Source organism: Cupressus sempervirens, chromosome 3 (genome assembly GCF_028749045.1).
Source record: "Cupressus sempervirens isolate cs-2001-9-10 chromosome 3, ASM2874904v1, whole genome shotgun sequence".
Lineage (NCBI taxonomy): Eukaryota > Viridiplantae > Streptophyta > Pinopsida > Cupressales > Cupressaceae > Cupressus > Cupressus sempervirens.
The window spans coordinates 452452775-452479718 of record NC_143120.1 but is presented as its reverse complement, the minus strand read 5'-3'; the positions used below and the strand labels follow the sequence as shown (position 1 = coordinate 452479718).

Genomic DNA, 26944 nt, shown 5'->3' with positions numbered 1-26944 from the left:
AATTTGTTTTGGGGCATCATGCTCATCTACAAGGTTTGGAGGGTTTGTCGATTTTTCCTCAACATCGTACTAGTTGTTCTCAATGTTTGTCTCTACCTCCAAGGAAGAGCAGAATTGTTATCCAACATCAGGTTGGATGATTTTTTCTCAGATGTTATGTTGATTTTGGGAGATTTAGTGGTAGAATCATCTCAATGGCAAAGTCAGTGGTAGGCTCTTGTCTCTTATTGTAAAGCATTCTAAAGGGGGCATCCTACTCTAATTTTAACATTTTGCAGATCCAAGGAGGGTCTCATCCGCAAGAAAATCTTTTGAAGAATTTGTGACCAAAAGCCATCATTTAGACAATAAACATTAAGGGAGGATATTAGAATTGTAAACTCTAAAATTTTGCACCCTATTGTTGTTGACCTTGAACTTCAGCAATTTTGGAGTAACATGGGATCAGTTAGAGGTTATGGGTATCCTATGACCTGATTGAACCTCTGAGTTCTAGGCCGGTTCCTATCAGATTTTGTATGATGAATCACCTAACTATCAAAACTAAGGAAAAACTTATGAGGGAAAGAGGTAGAGAAGTACTAATGACTTGAAATATTACCAAAATAAAGAAAAAGGGTGATACACCAATTAATTTGACTGCAACCAATATATTTCCAAGCATGATCTGACAACTTGTAGCATTCCAAACACCGATACAACTCCTAGTTATATACTTTGCACATAAGTATTTTAGAGGAAAATTCAAAATCCTAAAAATATTAAAAGGAATTGATCACAATTAACAAGAAACACAAGAAAATGACATCAATCACTATTAAAGCATACAAGTATAACTCCAAAAATAGATCCCAAATATGTTGTATAAACTATCACAGTCTCTACAAATACCCGCTACAAATCTAATACAGTAGGATGATAAACACAATGCCTGAAAAATGAAGCTCTTCCTCCCCAAAAACTCAACCCTTTCTTGTTCAAAATGAGAAGTATATCACAACAATCAAACTCAACAACTTCTCCATCAAAATAGGAAATGTAGGTCGGATATCAGAGAAAACTGCTAAAAAAAAAACTCTAGGAACTCAAGAATGATGACAAATGTTCTCCAAACTATGTCTTTACCATATGTACATGATGATCACTCAATGACAACTCAAAATCCGCAAAAATCTCTCCAAAAAAAACTCAAAAGTCATTCCTAAGACTAAAAGTCACAAAATGATAACTAGGACACTTAGCAATTACAAAGAGCCACCACTACCCACTTACAAAGTTGAACTAAACTCCAAGTCCTTGAATCTAGGCAATACGAATGCCACTTGTTCGATGAAACACTTAGTCGACAAAATGACTCACTAGCCCCTATCAAAACTCAAACTCCCTTTTAACTATTATTTTGTTGCATCTTCATATTTAATATTTAAATTAATTGACTTATAAAATATCAATTGTAAAATAATAATTACATTATTAAAACATGCAATTAATATTATAATAATGTTCTATTAAACACAATAATATACAACTTAAGATATACAAGTTATATATTATTATGTTTCATAAAACATTACCCTTCTTCCCTAATTATATGGTGAATCAAAAAGTTAATTCAATGCTATTGAGGAAAGAACAAAGGTTACCAACAAGAAAGTCATCTTGCATTCAGAGACTCTGGATTTTTGGATAATGAAGGATTTCAAACCCTAAAATTCTGCCGCCAACAATGGGGAGATTTGGAAAATCTGATTTGCATTTAAACTTAGCTTTGCCTTGTGTCGTGACTTTCTAGATATTTGCAAGAGTTGATGTCATGATTGGTTTGTTATTTGGTGTCTTTGGACGCCCATTATTTGTTGTTGCCGTCTGCATTTCTGGAGGTGTTGCCATGACATGGGTTTCATTTGCTTCAATAAATGTTGCCCGAATCTTTGTTATTTATAGCCCCAAATCTAGGGGTTTCTCCTTGATTTGCAAAACGTGGTTTTATTTTCTTCATTTCCAACACCATTGGAGACTTCTTCTACTGCAACACGTGGCTTATTTCTTCATGCAATTGTAAGTTATTTTCTTGGACTTGGAAGCTTTGTCTTTCTGGTGATGAGAAGTGCTTGTTCCATGGCTTTTTTGCTTACACAAATCTTTCATTCTTATTGTGGAAAATAAGCCTTCTGGGTTCCTTTACCATAGATTTGATTGCCATTCTAGATTTTATCATGCCATGAATCTAGATACAAATTTTCTAGAATTTATTTACAACATTTATAAGATTTTTAAATCAAAACCTGAAATGGGTTTTCTTTGTCATATGTACCCACAAACGCCTAATGAGATTTCGAAGGCTTTATATTTTCCATGATTTTGAAAAATATGATAGCAAATGAAAGCAAGGGCATCTAAATATTTCCTGTTAAAGCTTGAAAGGCAATACTTGGCTATTTTTTATATTATTTGCTTCCTTGGTCTTCAAAATTTGAGATTTACATGTGAATGATAGGAAAATATTTTCTGGGTTCTTACTATAAACATGGTCATTATTTTTGAACTATGTTACCCCTTGTTTCCGAGATGAAGAACGAGGAAACAGGTTTAAAGGACGGTTTTTTTTTGGCTGAAATAGGGGACGGCAGGGGACAACTATACACACACACACACACACAGATATATATATATATATATATATATATATATATATTCATGAATTTCAGAACTAAATAACATTGTCACATTCATCATAGCAACATAACTTAAAATTATCAATTTCGTTCATCAAATCAGCATAGAACATAGCATCAAATCAAATCATCGTCTAAGAATAGGAACATAGGATGAAATCAAATGAGAGAATCAATCTGCCATAGATGGGAAATATATTTAGACTTTAGAGCCCTTTCTTGTGGGTTTCGGAGGAAAACTGAATTTGTTGTGCCAAATCTTCCTAGACAGGTAGCAGCCATCTTGTTTGGGCAATAATCAGCCACAACAATGTATTTTTGGGCAATTATTGCTGCTATGAAAGCATTATAAAAGCTGATAACAATTTGAGCATTCCTCAACCCAAAAACAATCATTTCCAAGTCTGCAATATGAATATCAAATAGATGTCTGATTCATAATCATTTTCAAGTCAAGTTTGTTGAACAAAAGTTAAAGTTTGAACTTTTAGTCATAGTTGGATGCTAAGCTTGTAATGGCTTCCAAACAAAAAAAAACTTTCAACATGTTATATTAACATATTTTATTATTTTAATGTGGGGCCTGTGGCAGGGCAGAAAATCATCATTTATCAATATTTTTTGAGTTAAGTTTTATTTTAAAATTGGAAACTTCAAGCAGTCCCCGGGATGGACAGGAAACAGCTATGGAGTCCCTGGGACGGACAACACCATCTGGAAACACACTGACTGTTTCAGAAGTTTCGGGGACAGGTTTCCAAATTTCTTGCTTGGGTGGGGACGGCTTGGAAATGTTTCCAATCTTCCCCAAGTCCCCGAAATGGGGACAATTTTCAAAACTCAAGGCTTAGGCCTGGAAACGTGTCCTGGGGTAGCACAGTTTCTGAAGCTTTACTCATAACCTTTCATTTACATCTTATCAAAACCCGAAGTGATTTTACCTGTTCATGGCACTACTACATTAAATGACCATATTTTCAATTCATTGAAACCCCAAGTGTTGTCTTTGAAAAAAATTCCTTGTTTCAAACATGAAGTTTGTTGCAAGAATCTAAAACTTTTCATCTTTGTATCAATTTTGTCGATTTTATAACTGGAACCTTTGATGTTTTGTTGGAAACTTATTGTTGCAATATGCAGAATCAATGTTGCTAAAAGATGAACTGGTTTCCTCATTTCTTTTGAAAAAAAATACATATTTGACTACAACAACTTCCAGTCCTGTTGTAGCCTTAAGCTATACAATATGACCATAGATTTTTTTTGAAGCTTTGTATTTAACTTGTACTCTCTAATCAGCACCTGTTGTTGCAAATCTCCATTATTACTTACTAAGTGTAAATCTCTTCTATCTTGATGAAAGCTATGAAAATCCTTTTGCTCCCTTATTTTTAAATGTTATAACTAGATACCTTCAATATGATTATTCATTTATTTCGTACTGTGGTTAGTTCTCTTAATGACAAGGCTTTAAAGAACATGGATTGCAACCAATGCTACCAGGATCTAAATATATTCACTATTTGATTCTTCAAAGTTTACACGTCTCTACTCTTTCTTATGTTTTTTCCATTTTCGCCTGTATGATGCATGAATATTGTTGGCAACCAATCATTTGCATAAATATTAATTATGTTTGAAAAACTGGCACTTTCTTTACAAGTTTGTTGTAATTTGGGGTTTGTTGCAATTAGTTTCAGTAACATTACTTTTGTGCACTTAAATTCAAAAGTTCATAATGATAGTTACTTTTACGGCAATATAGAATATTCTTGCTGAAAATATCTTCCCAAATCTTGAAATGCTAAAACCTTTTCTTGTTAAGCATGCTTGAAAATATGTACTGCTTGAGAAGCTTCAAGTCTTGTATGTGCTCATTTGGTTAAAGAATTCATCTTCATTTCCCACTGATGTTATTCTTCCTCCACCCTCGTTATTCACTCTGATTGTACTATAGCTTGCACTTATCACACTTTCCATCACTGATTATACATTTTCCCACTTTTGTAGCTTTACATCAAATTGTTCATCCTATAGGAATAAGCTGACAACATCCTTCCTATAACACCTTGACGGTTCTGTAACTGTACTTGTTTCATGAACAACCCTATTATGTTTTGTTATACATCTTTGATCTTGTAGCTTTCATTACCTCTTCACTTGTTCAATCAAAACAAAAGGTTTCAAGTCAGAATAACTTGTTACTTTGATTTTTTCTTCTCTAGTACTAAGCTTACTATAGCATAACTATTATGAAAGAAAAAGGTTTCATAAATGAATATGTCCATTTTATACTTCATTGTACTTGTTCCGATCAGCTTCATAGGTCCTATCTCTTATAGGCACGTCAGCTCAATAACTCTTGTGGGAGTCTATAGTTATATCCGCGTACCTATTAGAGATAGGATGCTACATATGAAACAAACATGTTATTAATAAAACATTTGATATGATGGTTTGCCTTCATTTCCTATTGGTAGATGTTTCTATTTTATGGAAATGCACAACACGATAGTAGCACAAATGTTTATGCATGAGGTGAGATGCTCTGCCATTGCATAGATCCATTGGATCCAACACCTTCTTTAATGTATGCAAGATTTGGAGATTTGGAGGAGATATGGTTCGGGGCAGCAAATGGGCAAGATTGGACAAATGCAAAAATGACCAGTCATTACAGGCAATGACTGGTGTCCTATGACCCTCTTTACTCTATGCTCTTTCTTTTTATGCTATGTACTTTCATAGAGTAGGAATATGTATCAGCAGACTAGGGACCACTCTCATGTTCAATTGTGTGAGGGGATTTACTTTCAGCATTAATTTTATTTCATTTTTTTGTAGATATCAATTGTATCTATCATGATGAATAATACAAGGACATTTTTTTCTCTATTCTTTCATTCTAAATGAAATATGATTCAGCAGTTCGACCATGAGCTGAAAACGATAAAAATGAGTACTTTACTTTCACTTGATCATTATTTAGAACTTAATTTTAATATATGTTAAAATTAAGTAACAAGAATATTATACTATTTCTTTAATGGTCATCTTAGTCTCTAGTTTATTAGTTACTTTCTATTTTCATCATTAGTTCATGATTGTTTCTTTTAGAAACATAGCCTTTGTAAATCTATATAAGGAGCTTTCATCTCCTTTGTTTAATACAACTACATCAACATCGATTTACCATAACATTTTTATCCTATCCTATCCTAAAGAGACCACCTTTGGAGGACCTATTCCCATCTTGGACATTATCACCCCTTACATTTACATAGACAATCCAAAGCCAAGAGAAAAATGGCCCAACAAAGGCACAAGATCTAGAAGAACACCAGCCCAAAAAAATTGAACCTTGGTGGATTTGTTAATGTGACACATTTTTAACCATAGCACATGCCCTTAACAATGAAAGAATCAAGTTTATTATTTTCAATATTTCTACTTCATACTCTTTTGTGATGTAAAAAATGTCATAGTGCAAGAAAGATAATGAATTTGAACTTTTCAGCACAGGATCTGCATTCTAAGTTAGTGCGACCCTACCTTTGAAGAATTATCATGACCCACTCAAGAGCTTTTAGCTATTCAAACAAAAAGACCAATCACTTTCAAATTAGACAAATGAGTTCAATGAATTTTGGAAATATATAAATCTCTATGAAATAGCCTTTAACGAGATCAAGAAATTTACCAGCATACCTTGTCCATATATTCGATTTGTAATGGAGTTCCTGAGTGAATAACATATAGAGAATCTTATTGACATTTTGTCAAGATCTCAAAAAGAGACAAAAATCAAAAGCTCTTAGATCACCTTCAAGGCCGCCTCCTAACCAAAAGAATTGGAGACTCCAACATTCACTCTACACACCAACTTTGTGGGCAACCTTGGACAATTTCTCAAGCAAAGACTAAATCAAAAGCTCCTATCTTAAAGAAAGAAAAGGAGAAAAAAGAAATAATGTAGTCATCATAAGAATCACACACGTGAAAAATAAGTGTTGAGTTTAAAAGGCTCTACTTGCTCCATATTGGTAGCTAGGCTAAGAAAGGAAATATACAAATTATCATATGTCAAGTTGCTTGAATATGCAAGCTTATCTGACACTCATAGAAGCTAAAATAGGAAGGCATTTTTCTTTACTTTAAATGTTTAACTAAATGATAACTATTTCATGTCATCGATATTGGAAGAGAGAAAACTATCACATAAAACACTAAGGAACATTAGTATTTGGCAATGCATAGAGCTCTTCAACCATATTCACTTGACTAGTTTCACCATGGACATGATATCAAAGTTGATTGATAAGGCACATTGGAGTATCATATGACACTCATGTTATTTAATCACTTATCAAATTATACAATGGCTCAATGATATTCTCCTTCACAAGTAGTATCTATTTGATACACATACAATCTATAGTGCTAAATCTAAGTCTTGCTCCATTTAAATCAACAAGTGCAAATAAATCACATTTTGGAGTCTCCTAGATTTTGAGTTACAAATTCATAGTTCCACAATCATAGGGTATCAACCTATCTAACAGATTTGTCTTCAAGGCATGGGATAAGGCATCGTCAACAAAGTATGGAGAATTAAAGGCTGATTTCTAAGGGAGTACTCTCTCCTTCACTTTGAGCTCACCTAAAGCCAATATGGTGTTTCTAGAGGTGCCCTTACTAAGACAACGAAATAATAAAACGGTGCCAAAATGTGAAACAAATATACCTAGCAAATAGAGAGTGATGGGACCTGTTGGTTCCCAAAACTGCAGGTTGGAATCCTACAAGTCTTGCCAACTCGATGCTCGGATATCTGACCAATTATGTCCAACTTGACAGGATTGATCACTGCGATCCAAATCCCCTACGCTTCTGGCTTTGCAAAACCAAGGCGGGTGTACCTGATCCTAGACAACAACCTTAAATCCAAGATGCTTAAAGCAGATTGGTTAGAACACAAATAGACAATGAAAGTTTTCCAAGTGGGAAGAATTATAGAAAACTTCAATTTGCAAATTACGAATTACAAATAAAAGTAAATGATTGTATAAGTGTTTTTTAAAATAAAAATAAGTATAAATTAATGCAACAGATGAAAATATTAATTCCTTAATGGAAAGAAATGAAACAATTGCCATCATATGGATTATGAATCAAGAGTAATATAAAGACTAGTGCTTAATAAATGGGCAATCAGAGTCAATATTATAAGTTGAAACGTCTAACTTTATACAATTCAATGTACTTAAACTATAAACAAATTAATAGTCCAGATGCAACGGATCAATTATACGAATGCAATTTTAAACTAGTTTGGGATGCACTTCAACTCCTTTGATATGGAGACAAACTAGACATAAATATGGAAATAATTAAATATTTCACAATATTTATGTTTATCAAGGTTAAAATGCAATAATGACCCAGTGTACATGTCCAAACATTAAAACATTTATAGAATTTTTAAAATAATTATAAAGGACACAACTTAATAATATTTCAACTCCAAAATTTAAAAATAAATAATTATGCCAAAAATAAAATTGCAATAAAGACAATCCTTACAGATGATCTATCTACTAGGAATCTGAACCGCATAAAATTCATCCAATAATTCAAATCCACGAACTTTGTTCAATCGTTCATTCCTTTACCAATGAAAAAATATAATATATCATGGAGCATATAGTGTGTATCAAAAAATTTAGGGAGTAATATGAATTGTATATCTATATGAATCGTCTGTAAGATTTTACACCTTATATTTATAATGGACAGAGGGGTATGTCCTCAACCATCGCACCTTTTTACATACCTAATTTCAACTTTAATAACTATAACCGCTTGAGTTATTCAATTTTGTAATTGTTTTGCAATGTATAACAACTCTGCGGAACTACACAAGGGAATAATTTATTCAACAAAATGGATGGTAACTCTCTCAAAATTGTCGAAAGTGATTTGTTATATATTATCGATGCCTTTAAAACATCTTCTCCGATTTCTCTAGAATAAAGCCACGCCATTATTTACCAAAGCCTTCTTTACATGTAATGACTCAGGATCTCCACGTCACAGGTGTCTCCTCTTTTCCATGCTTTTACTCTCCAATCCGTCAAACTGCAATCACGATCATCAACCCATAATTTTGCAAACTCCCCTCGTTCCATGTGAGTACCTGCAATAAATTCAAAGAAGCATTAAATAGGAATTAATAAAGAATGAACTCCAAGATTAAAAAGATTGTGGAAGTTAAGGAATCCTCCATCGGGCATGATAATAAATCTCTCAAAACCATTCAATAGGCTGCCATGGTGCACTACTCATAAACTATTGTTGTTGTCTCCTGTGCATCACCCACAATAGTGGCTGTACAGAATATGCTAGATCAAACAAACATCATCCCTAAAGAGATAATCTGCAAATTCTTGTCAACATTCAGTTTGATAGTCAAAAAGTCTTCACAAACTGCCAACTACAAAGTCTATTAATGAGGTTGTTGTAGGTGAAAACATCAGGTGTATGGCCTCTAACTGGCAACATCTTTAGCCTCTGCCACTTATTTTGTTTGCACAGCTGACAAATCAGTAGGTTGTGAGTCATAGTTTTTGGAAAATAACCTTGGCACTTCATCTCATCTCTTTAACTTGGAAGTCTCCTACACCTGACTTTGCATATTAAGATCAAGCTCTGAAAACACTTTACCATAGAAGCAGCCCTATCTATATTGGCATCTTTGCAAACATTTGTTTGAAACTATCTTATTGTTTTGAATTTTGAATTTGAGTGCTTGCAGATTTGACTATCACCGTTTCAATCATGTCTTTTATCCATATGAGCAGAATGTTGTTTTTCCGATTTGTCTCTCTATCCTGCACTTATGATGCCCTCTTGATTTTAGACTTATACAACTAGTAATACCAAAAGGCATATGCTCACTTGAGCAGATTCAATAAAACAATAAGTATTTCAATGCCCCTATTGATTAGGTTGTTGACTGTGTATGTATTTCACATCTTTTCCTTTGAGCTCTATGATCGTATGAATATTTTTTTATCTCCAACACCATAAATGGATCCCTAGATTTTTCTTGAAAAATAGGGGTCCATCAATGGCTCTTGTTGGGTACATATGCTCCTTGTGAGCATAGTGAGATTCCAGCTATCTCTGGAGTAGCAGACTGAGCACCCATGCCTAACATGATGCGCGGTGAAATTGGGTGGTCCCGAGCCCCCCAAAAAGTGAACATCACCTCTTTCCTCTATAGAATACCTTATTCTGATCATTCAACACTTTGGATTTCCTGAATATGATATCATATCACTCATTAATAAAATCTGATCCGTTAGTACATATAAAACAATCATCCCATGATATGTGCTTGCCTTGTTCAAGATTAGAAATTACACTTGTCTTACCAATAGGATCATTTGAGAAGAAATAAATTTCATCATCTTCAAATCCAAACATCTGATCTCTTATCTCATTGATTTGATTAGTATACATAAAAGAAAAATCCTCAAAAGAAGGATGATGAAAACTTGAAAGCAATTCTTTATTAACAAATGTTGTCATAGAGTCTTCAAGGATACTTACCTCAGTATGTTGCTCATAATTTATACCTGTATCAAATGCATCATCCATTTGGGCGATTCTTATATAGTCTTTGGTATTTGACTCATGCTTAGCCTCTAAGAGGTTATCAAGCGCAATGTGGTCTTTGTTAAATGAAGAATCCTTATGATCACGCATTTGACTGATTATACAAGCATCTAGACCAACCTTTTCTGCACAATTTGCTTGCTCTCCATACGCCAGATGTTGTTCCTCATTACAAAAGGGCTTTGAAGACTGCTCACAATCAGCAATTATTACTCCTCTTTCATCAAAAATCTGATCAAACATGACAGCTGGAGTATTTTCAGAATCACTCTCATATGTTTGTACTTGCTGATCATTAGATGAACCTATACATATTTCATCTTCTACTTGCACATAATGAGTTTTATCCACTTCAAAACTGTCATCAAACTTGCTATCTTCATTATAATGCTGATATATTGGAGTTCATAGGAAATCACTTTCAGAAAATGGATTTGGGAGCATAGCAAACTCGGGTATATTTCCAAGAAAATCTTCATCTGACATTTTCTCATGTTCTATTTCACTTTCACAAAATATTATGTTTGGATTCTCTATTGTTTCACTGCATAGGGTGTCTGAAATGATTTGGAAGTCCTTCTTGGATGCATTTTCTTTCTTTTCATGTATGTTCAAACTATCTTGAAAATCTAGAAATGTATAAGGGCTATATTCTTCATTCTCTTATGCTAGTTCATCATATAGAGAATCTGAAAATTCTTTGAAATTGTATCCAAATAGATCTCTTTCTATACTTAAACCATAATGCACATCTTCAACCAACATGTCATCCTTCTGAGAAATGTATTCCCCTTCTGGTTCATTGGTTTCCTCCTCATGAAAGTGATGCATTTGACAAGATGACTGAATTTTCTTGTTCATCGAATGTTTGATAGGACACATCAATTTGTTTCTCCTTGTGTATGGGAAGAACAATTCGACCACACTTTTTGACGTACTTTCGATATTTCATATCTAACAAGGTCGAAATCTCATCCACGCTAAGAGAATCCTCCTCATCATTTCCATTTTCTTCACAACCTAATTCCTTATCGGTCTCATCGTGATCGGATTCTTCTTCAATTTCTTCCACATTTGAATCAGAAACATCATTATGTTCTTGTATTACTTTAGTATCTTATGCTTCATCCTTAATAGATTGATCCCATATGTGAAGAAGAAGCTTTACATCAAGGTCCTCTGGCGAGATTCTCAACTCAAGAATTTTGTTTAGAAGTTCCTTGTAAGGCAGCTTAAAGCTTGATGGAATCTCATGATAAGTGTTCATCACCCTCAAAAACAAATGTGCTGAAGTCTCACCCTCATACCTTTCCAATTTGAAAAAGGCATCAAGTGAAGACATGTCAGGATCCTCTTCCATGTTGCAGCTTTGATTTTCATCTTGTTCATAACCCATGTCATCTTCCTTGCTGGTATCATGAAATTCATATAGGAACCATTGTTCGAATTGTTTCCAAGATGAGATGCATTGTGTGGGTAACGATTCATATGCATGTCTTGCATTGTCCTTCAAAGTCCTGGCAAACAATTTCATTACCTGATCTTCTGCGCAAATCTCATAATCTTCTATAAATGTATAGAATGCATCCAAATGTTGAACTGTCGATTCATCCCATTCTCCATGGAACTTTGGTACAATTTGCAAAAGTTTTGGGGATAACCTGCTAGGTTCATAATCAAAACTGCTGAAATCCAATGGCCTAATGCCATCTGGAACAAAAGGTTTTCTTTCAAATGATTGATACATTTGAAAGACCATCTACCATTTCTTTCTGAGCCCTCTCCCTCAGCAAAGTTACTGATGATCTAGGCACTCCTTTTGTTAAAGGGCCAATCAAAATACAATAGAGTTGCCACCTCCAAATGGAGGAAATGAATAATCTTCAAGAATCTAAGTTCTTCCTTCCGGCAGAGTATACGTCACCAAAGATCGAATCTACAGAAAAAGCTTAAAGAAAAACATATAATGCTTCTACAAGATCAAATCTTCATAAAGCAATTTAAGATTTATAAAATAGTTCCAAGAGTTTGAAATCTTCAAGGAAATTATATGCACTGTAAAAACTTATCAATTTAGAATTTCAAATATATCAAAAAAAATTTAAAATAATAAATAGAATCTAACTCTTACTGATCTCGAAATCAAAAACTCTTAGGGTTTGTTTCACAACTCTCACCAGTAGAGTTGCTAATCTGTTGGTTCCCAACTACAAGTTGGAATCCTACAAGTCTTGCCAACTTGATTCTGGGATATCCAAACGGTTATGGCCAACTTGACAAGATTGATCAATGCGATCCAAATCCCCTGCGCTTCTGGCTCTGCAAAACCAAGGCAGGTGTACCTAACCTGGACAACAACCTTAAATCCAAGATGCTTAAAGCAAATTGGTTAGAACACAAATACACAATAAAAATTTTCCAAATGGCAAGAATTATAGAAAACTTTAAATTTGCAAATTACGAATTCAGAATAAAAGTAAAACATTGTATGAATGTTTTTAAAAATAAAAATAAGTATAGATTAATGCAACAGATGAAAATATTAATTCCTCAATGGAAAGAAATGAAATAGTTGCCAGCATATGGATTATGAATCAAGAGTAATATAAAGACCAGTGCTTAATTAAATGGGCAATTAGAGTGAATATTATAAGTTGAAACATACAACTTTATAAAGTTCAATTTACTTAAAACTATAAACAAATTAATAGTCCAGATGCCACGGATCAATTATACGAATGTAATTCTAAACTAGTATAGGATGCACTTCAACTCCTTTGATATGGAGACAAACTCAACATAAATATTGAAATAATTAAATATTTCACAATATTTATGTTTATCAAGTTTAAAATGCAATAATGACCCAATCCACACGTCCAAACATTAAAACATTTATAGAATTTTAAATATAATTCTAAAGGACACAACTTAATAATATTTCAACTCCAAAATTTAAAAATAAATAATTATGCCAGAAATAAAATCACAATAAAGACACTCCTTACAAATGATCTATCTATTGCAAATCCGGACCACACAAATTTCACCCAATAATTCAAATCCACGAACTTTGTTCAATCGCTTATTCCTTTACCAATGAAAAAAAACAATATATCATGTAGCATATAGTGTGTATCAAAAAATTTAGGGAGTAATATGAATTGCATATCTATATGAATCGTCTGTAAGATTTTACACCTTATATTTATAATGGACCGAGAGGTATGTCCTCAACCATCGCACCCTTTTACAAACCTAATTTCAACTTTAATAACTATAACCGCTTGAGTTATTCAATTTTGTAATTGTTTTCTAATGTATAATAACTCTATGAAACTACACAAGGGAATAATTTATTCAACAAAATGGATGGGAACTCTCTCAAAATTGCCGAGAATGATTTGTTATATATTATCGACGCCTTTAAAACAACTTCTCTGATTTCTCCAGAATAAAGCCACGCCATTATTTACCAAAACCTGCTTTGCGTGCAATGACTCCGGATCTCCGTGTCACAAGTGTCTCCCCTTTTCCATGTTTTTACTCTCCAATCCGTCAAACTGCAATCACGATCATCAACCCATACTTTTGCAAACTCCCCTCATTCCATGTGAGTACCTACAATAGATTCAAAGAAGCATTAAATATGAATTAATAAGGAATGAACTCCAAGATTAAAACGATTGTGGAAGTTAAGGAATCCTCCATCGAACATGATAATAAATCTCTCAGAACCGTTCAATAGGCTGCCATGGTGAACAGCTCATAAACTGTTGTTGTATCCTATGCATCACCCACAATAGTGCATGTACAAAATATGTTGGATCAAACAAACATCACCCCTGAAGAGATAATCTGCGCATTCTTCTATTCTCAACATTCAGTTTGATAGTCAAAAAGTCTTCATGAACTGCCAACTGCAAAGTCTATTAATGAGGTTGTTGTAGGTGACAACATCAAGTGTATGGCCTCTGACTGACGACATCTTTAGGCTCTGCCACTTATTTTGTTTGCACGGCTGACGAATCAGTAGGTTGTGAGTCACAGTTTTTGGAAAATAACCTTGGCACTTCATCTCATCTCTTTAACTTAGAGGCCTCCTGCACCTGACTTTTCATATTAAGATCAAGGTCTGAAAACACTTTACCATAGAAGCAGCCCTATCTATATTGGCATCTTTGCAAACATTTGTTTGAATCTATCTTACTGTTTTGAATTTTGAATTTGAGTGCTTGCAGATTTGACTGTTACCGTTTCAATCCTGTCTTTTATCCATATGAGTAGAATGTTGTTTTTCCAATTTGTCTCTCTATCCTGCACTTATGATGCCCTCTTGGATTTAGACTCATACAACCGGTAATACCAAAAGGCGTATGCTCATTTGAGCAGATTCAATAAAAAGATAAGTATTTCAATGCCCCTGCTGATTAGGTTGTTGACTGTGTCTGTATTTCCCATCTTTGCCTTTGAGCTCTATGATCATATGAATCTTTTTATATCTCTAACACCATAAATGGATCCCTGGATTTTTCCTGAAAAATAGGGGTCCATCAAGACCCAAAACATGTCAATAAGCCCATTGCATATGTTGAAATTGAGAGTTGTGATAGAGATCTTTATACCTATAATGATTTTCTCTATGGTTCTATACTTTGTTGCTTCCGTCAAACTTTTTCCATCTTCTATCTTTTATGTTCAATCTTCTACTCATTGGTTTCTACTCTATGATATTATTCCAGATAGCATAGTCCATTGCAGTTCTTTTCCTCTTGTCCTTATCGTGTGTTTTTCATTGGCGTCATGATTTACACCTATTCTCTAATTATGTTTCGGTGTTATCATGCTTCACACCTGGAGCTATGTTTTATCATGCATCTCACCCAGAGTTGTGTTTATTGTGCATCACACCTAGGGCCATGTGTGTGTTGAGATGGCATCATGTGAGGTCCATACAGTATGCTGGCAGTGAGTGAATCATTTATGAGGCTTGTGAATTTATTTCTGTGGTGTTGGTTCATATCGCGTTGTTGTAAATGTTCAATTATAACGTCTAACAGTTCACCTTCTTCAACATCTCTTCAGTTCTAACGAATCTTCTCTATTATGATTACTGTGATTGAAACTCTTGGGTGACTAACATTATTTAGTCTTCTGCTTTTATGGTGATTGCATCCTAAAGCTCTGTAGAGAGGGGTGTTGTATTTTTCATCCATTATTGTAACTTTTCTATAAGAGTGCGGAGATTTGTTTTATCACACTTTATCATATTCATTTTGTAATGCAATAAATTGTTTGATCTGGGTATGATCCGTCAATTTATTTTGGGAATCTTGTTAAGAACTTGATACAATAAGAACAGGCTTATTGATTGAAAGTGTTAAAGACTTCAATCATAAGGAAGAACTAGATATCTAAAAAAAGAAATCATCTTTTTGTGGGCTGGGTTCTTTCCCTCAAGAGGCGGGTTGTTTGCTTTTCTGTACTTGCATTTCTTTTATTGTAATTTATATATTCTAGTTCAAAATTTAACATGATATCAAAGCGGGTCTAAGGAAACAATCCAGAACCAGAATCATTATTATACATTTCTCTTTTCTCTACTTTCTGGTTGTTTGTCTCAGCTCTTCTCAATGGTGAATGGACTGAAAGTTGAAGACAGACTGGATGGTTCTTCAAATTTCACTTAATGGAAATTTAGAATTATGATTTCTCTTGAAGAGAATGATCTTCTTGACTGTGTCAATTTTGATGTAGAAGAACCTTCTAAAGAAGATGAGAAAGCTCAATGGAAAAAGAAAAAGAGTATGGCAAGGAAGATTCTGATCGATTCTGTTAAGGATCGCTTAGTTCCCATTATTTCAAAGTTGAATTCAGCCAAATATATATTTCAAACTCTGAAGGACCTGTATGAATGTAACAAAACAAGTAGAGATCTAGCCTTGAGACATCAACTCTTTCTTGTGAAAATGGCTAAAGGATAATCAGTTGTTTCCTTTTTACGAAGATTACAGTGTTAAAGGATCAGCTTAATGCAATTGGAGAATCCTTTGCAGATAAAGATTTGGTCATGCTAGCCATGAATGTTCTTGTTGTTCCTGGTATTAAGAGGAATTTGATTTCTATTTCAACATTGAAGCCAAAGTTCTTGCATGGAAAAAGAGCAGCAGCATTCAGACAGCTCAAGAGAATGGTGCATATCATGATAGTCTTTACAAGATTTCAGCTCATCCTATTAAAGCATTAGCTCATGATTCTATAAGTTCAAGTGAGTCGTAGCATAAAAGATTTGGTCACTAAATTTCAGAACTATGCCTTCAATGGAGAAAGTGAAGGTTGGTCTTCCAAAGCTGAACCATGATCATGAGGGTTTCTGCAAAGGATGTGCTCTAGGTAAGAACATTTAAAGTACTTTTCATAGTAATGAAATTAGAGCAAAGGATATCCTAAATCTGATTGATTCTGACTTGTGTGGTTCTGTGTCTATTGCTTCCCTTAGTGGTTTTGGGTATTATGTCACTTTTATTGATGACTTCTCTCATAAGTCATGGATTTATTTTCTTTAGTCTAAACTCTAAAGAATCTGATGAAGTATTGTCTAGATTAAAAGAATTTAAAGCTCTCGTTGAAAATTTGTCTAACAAGAAGATAAAAGTTTTAAGGTCTGATAATGGGGGAGAATATGTTTATGGTATATTTCAATTTTTTTGTGTTAGGGCTGGGATTAAGAGGGAGTTTTGTATCCCTTATAATCCTTTAAAAAATGACATAGTTGAAAGAAAGAAAAGTCTATTATTAAGGCAGCAAAGGCTATTATCCATGATCAAAGTCTTCAAACATTTTATGGCAAGAAGCTTGCAGGACTGCAGTATACATTCAGAATTGTAGTCCTCATCAAATCCTAAGATAATATGACTCTAGAAGAAGCATTCTCAGGTATTAAGCCTGATATTAATCATCTCAAAAAAATTGGATGTCCTATCTACATTCATGTTCCAAAAGAGAAAAGGACTAAGTTAGGACCTTCAAGAAAGAAAGGCATCATTGTTATGTATAGTGAATCATCAGAAGCATACAGAATTTACATTTCAAGTCAAAAGTAAATTGAAATCAGCAGAGATGCCTCTTTTGAAGAAGATGTAGCTTGCAAAAGATCCAAAGAGTCTAATATGGAAATTGATAGAGAAGATTTTGAACCTTCTCAAGACATAGATATGGCCGATCCAGATTCCCCTTCTGAGGTTCAGAAGGAGAATACAGAATTAGCAGATTTCTCTGATCCAGTTGATCCTATAGATGCTTATGTTGGTCCAAGAAACATTTCAGTTGATAAGAAGAGATCATTGTAGGTAAGGCACTGGCATACTACACAAGAGGCTGAAAAATATGCAGCCCCTTGTGGCACTTTCAGAGTATAAAAGACCTCGTAAGTTTACAGGATATGTAGCCTTGATGAGTTATACTATAGCATTCGAGCCTTCTAGTTTTGAAGAGGCTTCAAATCAGCAAGAGTGGAAGACATCATGATGGAGAAGTATCAATCCATCATCAAAAATGATGTGTGAAATATTGTTCCTAGGCCCAAAGGTAAATCTATTGTTTCTTCTAAGTGTTTCCTCAGAATTAAACATGCAGCTGATGAGAGTATAGAAAAATACAAAGCTAGATTTGTACCTGGAGGGTTTTCATTAAAAAAAAATGCATGGACTATGAAGAGACTTTTGCACCTATAGCACGTTACACTTCTATCAAAACCATCATAGGTGTTGCAGCAGTGGTTGGAAACTTAATCAAATGAACGTGAAGAAAACATCTTTGAATGGAATAATTGAAGAGGAAGTTTGCATTGAATAGCCATAGGGCTTTGTGATTCGTGATAAGGAGTCACATGTGTGCAGGTTGAAAAAGCCTTTGTAAGGCCTTAAACAAGCTCCTCATGCTTGATATGAGAGAATTGATCCTTATCTTTTGAGCTTGGCATTCCTAAAGAATGATGTTGATCATAAGTTATATTTAACGGTAACTGATGACGAAGTGTTGATCTTAGTGCTTTATGTTCATGATTTGTTTCTCACTGGTGATGATCTCATTGTTAAATGTAAGGAGTCAGCTTTTGAATTTGAAGTGAAAGATCTTGGTCTCCTACACTACTTCCATAGGCTTGAGCTATGGCAAAGACCAAGTGAAATAATATTGAGTCAAGGGCAATGTGCTATCAATATTTACAGAGATTAAGTATCTTAGAATGTAAATCTATGGTGATGCTTACTGACACTAATCTGAAAAAGTTGCATGAGGTTGCAGCCACTTCAGATTTAGTTGATCCTACTATGTCCAAGCAATTGATTAGTTCTTGAATGTATTTAGTTAATACAAGGCCTAACATATGTTATGTTGTTAACACTTTTAAGTCAGTTCATGTATGAACCAAGACAGATTCATCTTGTGATAGCTAAACACATTGAGATATGATTGTGGTATAGTGGGTTATCGTTTAAAATATTCTTCTTGTGTAGACTTGAACTTACTAATTCAAATTGGGTAGGGCATGTGTCTGACAGGAAGAGCACTTCAAGATGTTGTTTTAGCTTAGGTTCAGCTATGATTCTTGGTGCAATAAGAAATGAACTTATAGTGCTTAGAGTACAGATTAAGCAGAATATGTTGTAGTTTGTAGTTGCAAGAGAAGTCGTGTAGCTTTGCAAATTGCTTACAGGATTTTTAGCGCAGTCTTTGAGACCTACAGTGATTCTTTTTTTATAACCAAAGTTGTGTGGAGCTTTCAGTTAATCCCATTTTCCGTGGTAGAATCAAATATGTGGAAATAATATATCATTACTTAAGCGATATGGTTCAAAGGAAAGTAATTGAGCTCAAGCATATTTCTATGGAGGACTAGACTGCAGACATTTTCACTGAGCCACTTCCTAGAGTGAATTTTTGTTACTCTCAAGATAAGATTGGTATTGTGGAGAGAGTCTCAACTTCAGTAATTCTATGCATATTCTTAATGAGTTCTTCACTGTGAAAGAAGTTCGAGGTACAATCCCTTGTTAATGAGTTCTCAGTAAGACAAGTTTGAGTTCCAATCCCTTGTTAATGAGTTATCTATGAAAGAAGTTTGAGGTGAAACTCCTTGTTAATGCAAGCTTCTCTGCAACAAAAGTTTGAGTGAAAGTCCTTATTCCACCCTCTAGGAGTAGAAATGGTGGATCCACCTCTAGGAGTAGCCATGGTGAAATTCATGTGTGAGACTCCATGACTTAGTTTTGTATTTATTTTTCTATTTCACCCTCTAGGAGTAGCTATGGTGAATTTTGTTATATTGAGAAGAAAAATTTTATAATAAGAAAATATGTGATGAGATTTTTGTTGACATTCTTTTGATTGCAGCTATGTGCACTTGTCATGTGATGACATATTGAAGATCTCTCTCTTGGTAAGAGGGAGTGTTGAAATTGATAGTTGTGGTAGAGATCTTTGTACTTGTCTTGATTTGCTCTATGCTTCTATACTTTGTTGCTTCCAGCAAACTTTTACAATCTTCTATCTTTTATGTTTAATATTTTGCTCATCGATTTCCAATATATGATATTATTCCAGACGGCATAGTTCCATGGTGGTTCCTTTCCTCTCATCCTTATCATGTGTTTTTCATTGGCATCATGCTTTACTTCTATTGTCTAATCATGGTCGTGTGTTATCATACCTAGAGCTGTCTTTTACTGTGCATCTCACCTACTGCTACATTTATCATACGTCAAACCTAGAGCCATGTGTGTGCAAACAAGGCATCGTGTGAGGTTCATATGTTACACTAGCAGTGACCACATCATTTATGAAGCTCATGAATGTTGTAAACGTCCAATTCTAACATATGACAGGTCACCTTCTTCAACGTCTCTTCAGTGTTGACACATCTCTATTATGATTATTGTGATCGAAACTCTTGGGTGACTATTATTATTCAGTCTTTTGCTTTTATGGTAACTATTTACAGAAGTTTTGTAGAGAGGAATGTTGCATTTTTCATCAATTATTGTAATCTTTCTATAAGAGTGTGGAGTTATGTTTTATCATTTTGTATTGCAATTAAGTTTTTGATCTAGTTATGATCTTTTGAGAGTTCAATACAACAAGAATAGGCTTATTAATTGAAAGTGTTGAAGACTTCAATCATAAGGAAGAACTTTTAATTTGATTTTGATATCTAAATAAAGGAATCAACTTTTTGTGGGTTGGGTTGTTTCCCTCAAGAGGAGAGTTTTTCCCAAGACAACTCTTAACTGTTATTTGTTTTTGTGTTCTTGCATTTCTATTGTTGCAATTTATATAGTTTGGTTCAAGATTTAACAGCATAGTGGTTGATTGCACCTAGTCTTAAGCTGATAATAACACTCGTGTGCATATACCTAAAATTAAACTATTGAAGATAGAGGATATTCTTATGAGGCTTTTGATCATTCACCATTTAAGACCAATGCCTATTCAAATGGGCAACAAGACATAACCTACAAGAAGGACCTGATTCACAAACTCAAATAAATGTTAAAGCTATATGCAAACCAAACATTCACACATTCACCTAACTTTTATTAAAGCCATACCAAAAAAATGTTGCAAGAAAAAACCCACAATCATGTTCAAAAATTTATCCAAATCATTACAATTCACAAAGTAGACATTCAAATAAATATATAGCTTCTAAAAAAACTCTTCGTCTAATTTACAACATGTGACCTTGTTACTTGCATAGTCAAACTTGCAAATATTAAAACCCTAGAACAACCTGAGAATTAAAAGTCAAGAAGATAATAGGAATGACCATCCATTGTTATGACATTTATTCTTGTATTTGTAGCAATTTGGTTCTATTGTATTTGGTTACCTCATTAGGTTTCTAGTGATCACAAGCCAATTAGAGCATTGAATGCATTGTCACATCCAACAACAACAAAGTCCTCATTAGATTTAATGTTAACTACCCAAAACAGCAAAAACATCCTTATTGTGCTTCAATAAGTAGCCTCATGGTGCATGAAGATCTATAGATGCTAGGATTTATAATTTTATAGGTTTGGATACCTTAAACACAATTCCTAAGGTTCAAGGAGGAATGCATGACAAGGGAGAGAGGATTGGGAAAATAGAATACTCACTTCCATGGGAGGAAGCGTGAAGAGGGAAGGCAAAATATATGGGCCCAAGTAGAAAGGATCAATGGGACAAGGATTGGGACTTTGGAATACCCGATTTAAGGAACACAATAAGACTAGGGACTTTAAGAGCGTACAAGCAAGGAAGTAGGAATCGAGAGTCAGCTAAATGAGATATCATTTATCCAAACTATACTACAAGAAGAATGATGGTAGGGAGAATCCCAAAGGTCCAATGAGGTGAAACCTAACAAAGTGCAAAAGAGAAAAAACATTAATTGAGATATAAGATAAAGTCCAAATGCCTATAAATAATTTTATATTAGAATAGGTTAGAAATAGAAGTTTCAACATACATGATACTAATAGGGATTAAAATGACCAAACCTGAAAAATCCCTAATGGATCTCTCCTGCTAATCAGGCAGATTTTTCTGAATTATAGGGCCAAGCAATAAATCCAATGCATTTCCCAAAGCTCACATACAAATTTGATGTCAAACTAAAAGGTGAAGATTGTTCTCAAATCCAGCATACATTTGGAGGTGAATACAAGCAATACTCTATACACCACCTGGTGTATCTGCTGCAAATGGCGTCCCACAGGCTACAATGAACCACGTCCCAACTGGAAAGATGATATGCCACGCTAAAACCCCAATGAGAATTGATACCTCTGTCCTTAATCGCCATGCACAATGCCTAAGAGATTCAGTGCCAAAGATTGTTGAGGACTACATCCCAGCCAATCACTAACCTGGGGTTTGCGTCCCAGACTAGAAATTGCCCATTCAAAGAAAATTCATAAACAAGTTGTCAAATATGCAAAAGATGATCATAGAATGAAGCTTATATCTCCTTATAACCCCTCTCAATTGCAAATCGAACCCTAAGTGTCTCCAAGTGGCATTGGGTAGTGAAAGTTTTATAATTTCTTATTTTAAAGTGGTCATGTTACTAGAAAATGACCTTTTTCCTTATAGACAGAAATTTGTTCATTGAATTGCCCTGAGACCAAAGAGAAAGATTTAGAGAATTTCGAGACCTTTCCAACGAGCTATCACACCATAGGATGCGCATCCAAATGAGGCCAAAAACCCCTTCTTACTCCAAAATGGCTAATAACTTAGCCTTATTTAATTATTAAATGCTAACTTATGAAATATTAAAAATATAACCCAAATAGCCACAAAATGCCCAACTGACATCACAAACCATAAAATCATCTTGTCACCTGTCTGTGACTGAAGTTGGAAATCAAGGATCCACTGGCAGTCTCATCCCTAAAATCTAGAGATGCTCCTAAAATTTAGGAAACAAGCCCTATCCCTCTGAAACTGAACTCAAAGAGTAATCTCATGGAGACCCAACCCTAGGCAAGATCATACCTCCTAAAAAGCAGGAACTACCTCCTACAAACAAGGAACGTCTCCCAAGTGATCAATAACTGCCAGAACATCAAGTCCCCATATACTGGGTCTCTATCCAACCCTGTCAGCCTACAAGACCCCATAATAAGCTGACTCACATATCTCTGCTAGACTGAGCTAAAAGAGGGGACATGACAAAACCCTTCAAAAAGAGTGTGAGGGGTGTAGAAATTTAAAAGCCTATAGGAGAGAATAAGTTAAGAAAACACTCAAATAACTAAAAAAGAAGGTCAAGACAAGGTTGAGGTCCTGAAAATGGGGAATAGAGGAAAATAGTACCAAGATAAGGGAAAATGTAAAAACCCACCAAAGGCTAGAAATTGAATCAAAGACCCTAATACGTCAAAAGACATGACCTAAACATAATATTGGCCAAGTGGAACCATTCATTAATTTCCAATTAGTTATCACTAATGAGCATAGCAAGCCCAAGGCAAGGAAGGGAACACAAAACTGTACAACATTTAACATTGTTGGGAAAATCCTATATTTCAAGGAGTGACATTTCATTGGTCTCTACAAAGCAGTGTTGAGCACTCATCTTTCCTTCACAAAATTATCCTTTTCATTGTTTGCCCTCAATTGATGCAACTATTTACAAATAACCACAATCCTAAATTATGACTTGTAAATTCACAGCTGAACTAATACAAACTCAAGTAGCAATACAATGATGCCTTTGATTTTCCCAAAAGTGGTTCTTCAAATTGCTTTATCAAGATTGAGCTTACACTCATTCTAGGATCCTAATTTCCATGTAGTCCTATCAAATGCAGATTAGTTTGGGAGAACAATGAAATTCATAGGCAAACCTATGATCCCATTGGACTATGAAAATTCATCCAAACTCTTCTCAAGTCAAATTTTCGTCCTGTCCAAGAACCACACCTAGGGACATCTAAAATACTCCATTCAAGACCAAACATGATGTATAGGGGTGGTTGGAATGCTCTCCTCCAACTGTCATGCAATTTATAAATGGTACATTTGACTAACTCCATTCAAGACCAAACATGATGTATTGGGGTGGTTGGAATGCTCTCCTCCAAATGTCATGCAATTTATAAATGGTACATTTGACTAACTTCAAAACGAAAAGTTGCAAGCCAACTAAAGTGTTCCTTTAAAGTTACTCAGATCCATTATTTGGGATCTATCTATATAAATACTTGTTAAGCATCACCATTGCTGACTTTAATTTGATGTAAAAGACAGTATTTTTGTGAGAATTGCATGCCAATCTCATATTGCCTATTCTTTTTTCATTTCTTGTGCCTGTTATTAGCTTCATGTTACAAAGTAAATAACTTTTTAGGATAGTGATTCGATACAGCAACTTTATATCTTGTTTGACCACCCCCTCAAGTAAGCCTGAGACCTGACAAATACCTTGCATTCATTCCTTCTAGGATAAGACATGCAGAGTGGAAACACAGTTAAATGCCATTTTTTCCACAACTATTTAAATGGCTCTCTTGCACATGTTCAGTTCTACATCATAACCAACAAGATCTGTGAGTATAATAATGTATTTTGAGCATTTGAATACATGCCCTTCTTTTATTGGCATCTTTTGTTTGAAGTGGTAAAAGAATTCATGATGTGTGCTAATGTGCATCACCAATTGAAGAATGACTTCCCCTGGGTAAACCCATGGTGCATAGGTGGCATGGAGTTAGGACAGGGTACATATTTTCTTTATATCTTGTATTCTAGAAAATCCACAACAGTTTGTCATTCTAGATCTCAGTGATTGCAAGTAAGATTTTACAATCTTTTCTAGAATAACTTTACTATAACTAGGTAGAGAATCAATTGTAGGAAGAAAAGTTCCATCACAAGTTGCCTGTGTATGATATAGTAATAATGATGATCAAGATAATTGCTAGCTTTTGTTGGGAAGCTGTGAAAACAAAAATTGATTAACATTTACTGACAAATGAGTGTTTATCACATAGATCTTATGTTGTGCTTAAAAATACCTCCATGACCATCATAAACACCAAAGAATGATGTGGAACTATCAAGATCTGGAATTGCTGCATGCTGCATGAGATTACAACAGTATAAAAGAGTCAAAATGTTAATATTGTGACAAGTGCCCTCAAATTATGCCCATGAAATAAGACCAACACAAATAAACATTCATTAGCCCGAACATAGAGAAAATGTTTCTAGTTTTATTTTCCTTTCAATCTCATCTCATAACAATTCAGGTTATCACAAGATTCATATGACTGTGATTTAAACACTACACATACATTTTGTATGAAGTTAAGGGTGTAGCACTTTGCAAACAATTACCATTTAACACAATCTTAGTGAATAGCCAATGACAATAAGTGATACACATAGCAACAACTGGTTGTAAAATGGCCAGGGGAATGAACCTCTAATCTCTGAGGGTTCTCACCTTGACAGGAGTTTACTGTTTCGAGAATTTGACTTGCATTTATCTATTTTATCTAAATCTGCATAAATTTATTTTTTGTATATAAGTAGATTAATAATTGTTTGACATTCAGCATTGTAGTAATCCATTGCTTTTGCAGAATGATAAATAAAAAGAATGCAAACAAAAAGTGTGAGGAACCACGAATTTCTAATACTGTAGTCTTTAGAAGCTTCAGTCACAGTATGCCACTCACTTCCAATCAAAGACATTTGACATTTTTGGATATGGCTTGATGATTAAACTTATATTAATTTACTCAAACACTTGGTCTAAAATTTTCACATGGCATCTTGTATCTGCACCATGAATTATAGATGCTATTGGTATGACAAGATGACATGAAATCACCACGTAGTTAAGATTATTTTTATATGTTTGGTACTTGTCATGTCATTGATTTTGTTATTTAAGATTTATATTATTATTATATATAGTTCTGTTTGAACAACTGTTGGCTTACAACCAGGTAGGTTGTAACAAGTTGTACTGATTAAATTCTCTATGAAAATTTTCATGTAAGTTGGTTCTTTTAAATTAGTGTTTTTAATGTTTTTTACTTTTATTTTTGGGACAAGCTAGCAAGAGATTTTAGAAAAGAATATATTATTTGGCCTACGATAATAGAACTAAAGAAATTTTGGCATGCATTCTGGATTTATTTTATTTTATGCCACATAAACTTTGTCAGATATATTCTGTGTTATCCCTTGCAAACTGGCAAAAATTACAGGTACTTTTGAGGTGGACTAAAAAAGTCATGAAGAAACAAAAAAACACACACATAAAAACCTACTTTTTAATCACTCAGGGCAGTTATTCTAGCAAGGAAAATGTGAGAATTTCTCATTCACCTAGAAGAATTAAAATCAATAACAATTTTGGACTTGCTTCAAGAGATAGAGACATTTTGGAGAAGAATTATGTGTTCATCACTTCTCCTTTTTCATTTTACAAGAGCTTTTGTGCTTTATCAGAACAGAAATGTACATTGAAGACTTTTCAGTATCTCCGTTGTTGGAAGGTCTTTCTGTCATTATATTGATTATTAGCTTAGTTTTGTGCTTACGGACATTATATATACCATGGAAACATGGGGACATGTTCCTTGCCCCCAAACCCCTCCTCCCATCCCTGTCTCCTAAGCATTTCCCCAATGGCAGGACACCAAGTGGACATCCCCCTCCCATCCCTGATTCTTGCAGATGTGCTGAAATGTTAAGAAACATCCCCTGCCATTTGGGAGAGTTGACCTTTTTCTTCCCTTGTCACCCTCAACAATAGCCTCAAATTTTGGAGCTATGAAACTCGCCCCCTATCCCTATCGTCCTTGTACCCATACCCAATACTCAAGGTAACATAGTTAAAAAGACTTTATATTTATTTAAATTTTTGGAGGAAAAGTTAAGGCTCATATAATAACATCTACTAAGGCAAAAGCGAACGCCCTTTTTTGGCATCCATTATGCTATTAAATTTTAACGAATTTTTAAATATATAACCTCAGATAAGCAGGCTGCAAACATTTAGACAAAGTCCTTGTCAAAAAGAA

General features: G+C 34.3%; 1 protein-coding gene across 4 annotated transcripts in view; it reads right to left on the bottom strand.

Moving 5' to 3' along the window:
- LOC149567030 (putative protein phosphatase 2C 60) overlaps window positions 1-26944 on the bottom strand; it is a 197620-nt gene that overhangs the window by 109451 nt on the left and 61225 nt on the right. For all 4 annotated transcript variants that reach the window (XM_089820253.1, XM_089820256.1, XM_089820254.1 and 1 more), the window contains exon 3: window positions 24923-24986. In XM_089820253.1, the coding sequence (XP_089676379.1) occupies window positions 24923-24986 (64 nt within the window). The remainder of the gene's footprint in view (window positions 1-24922; window positions 24987-26944) is intronic.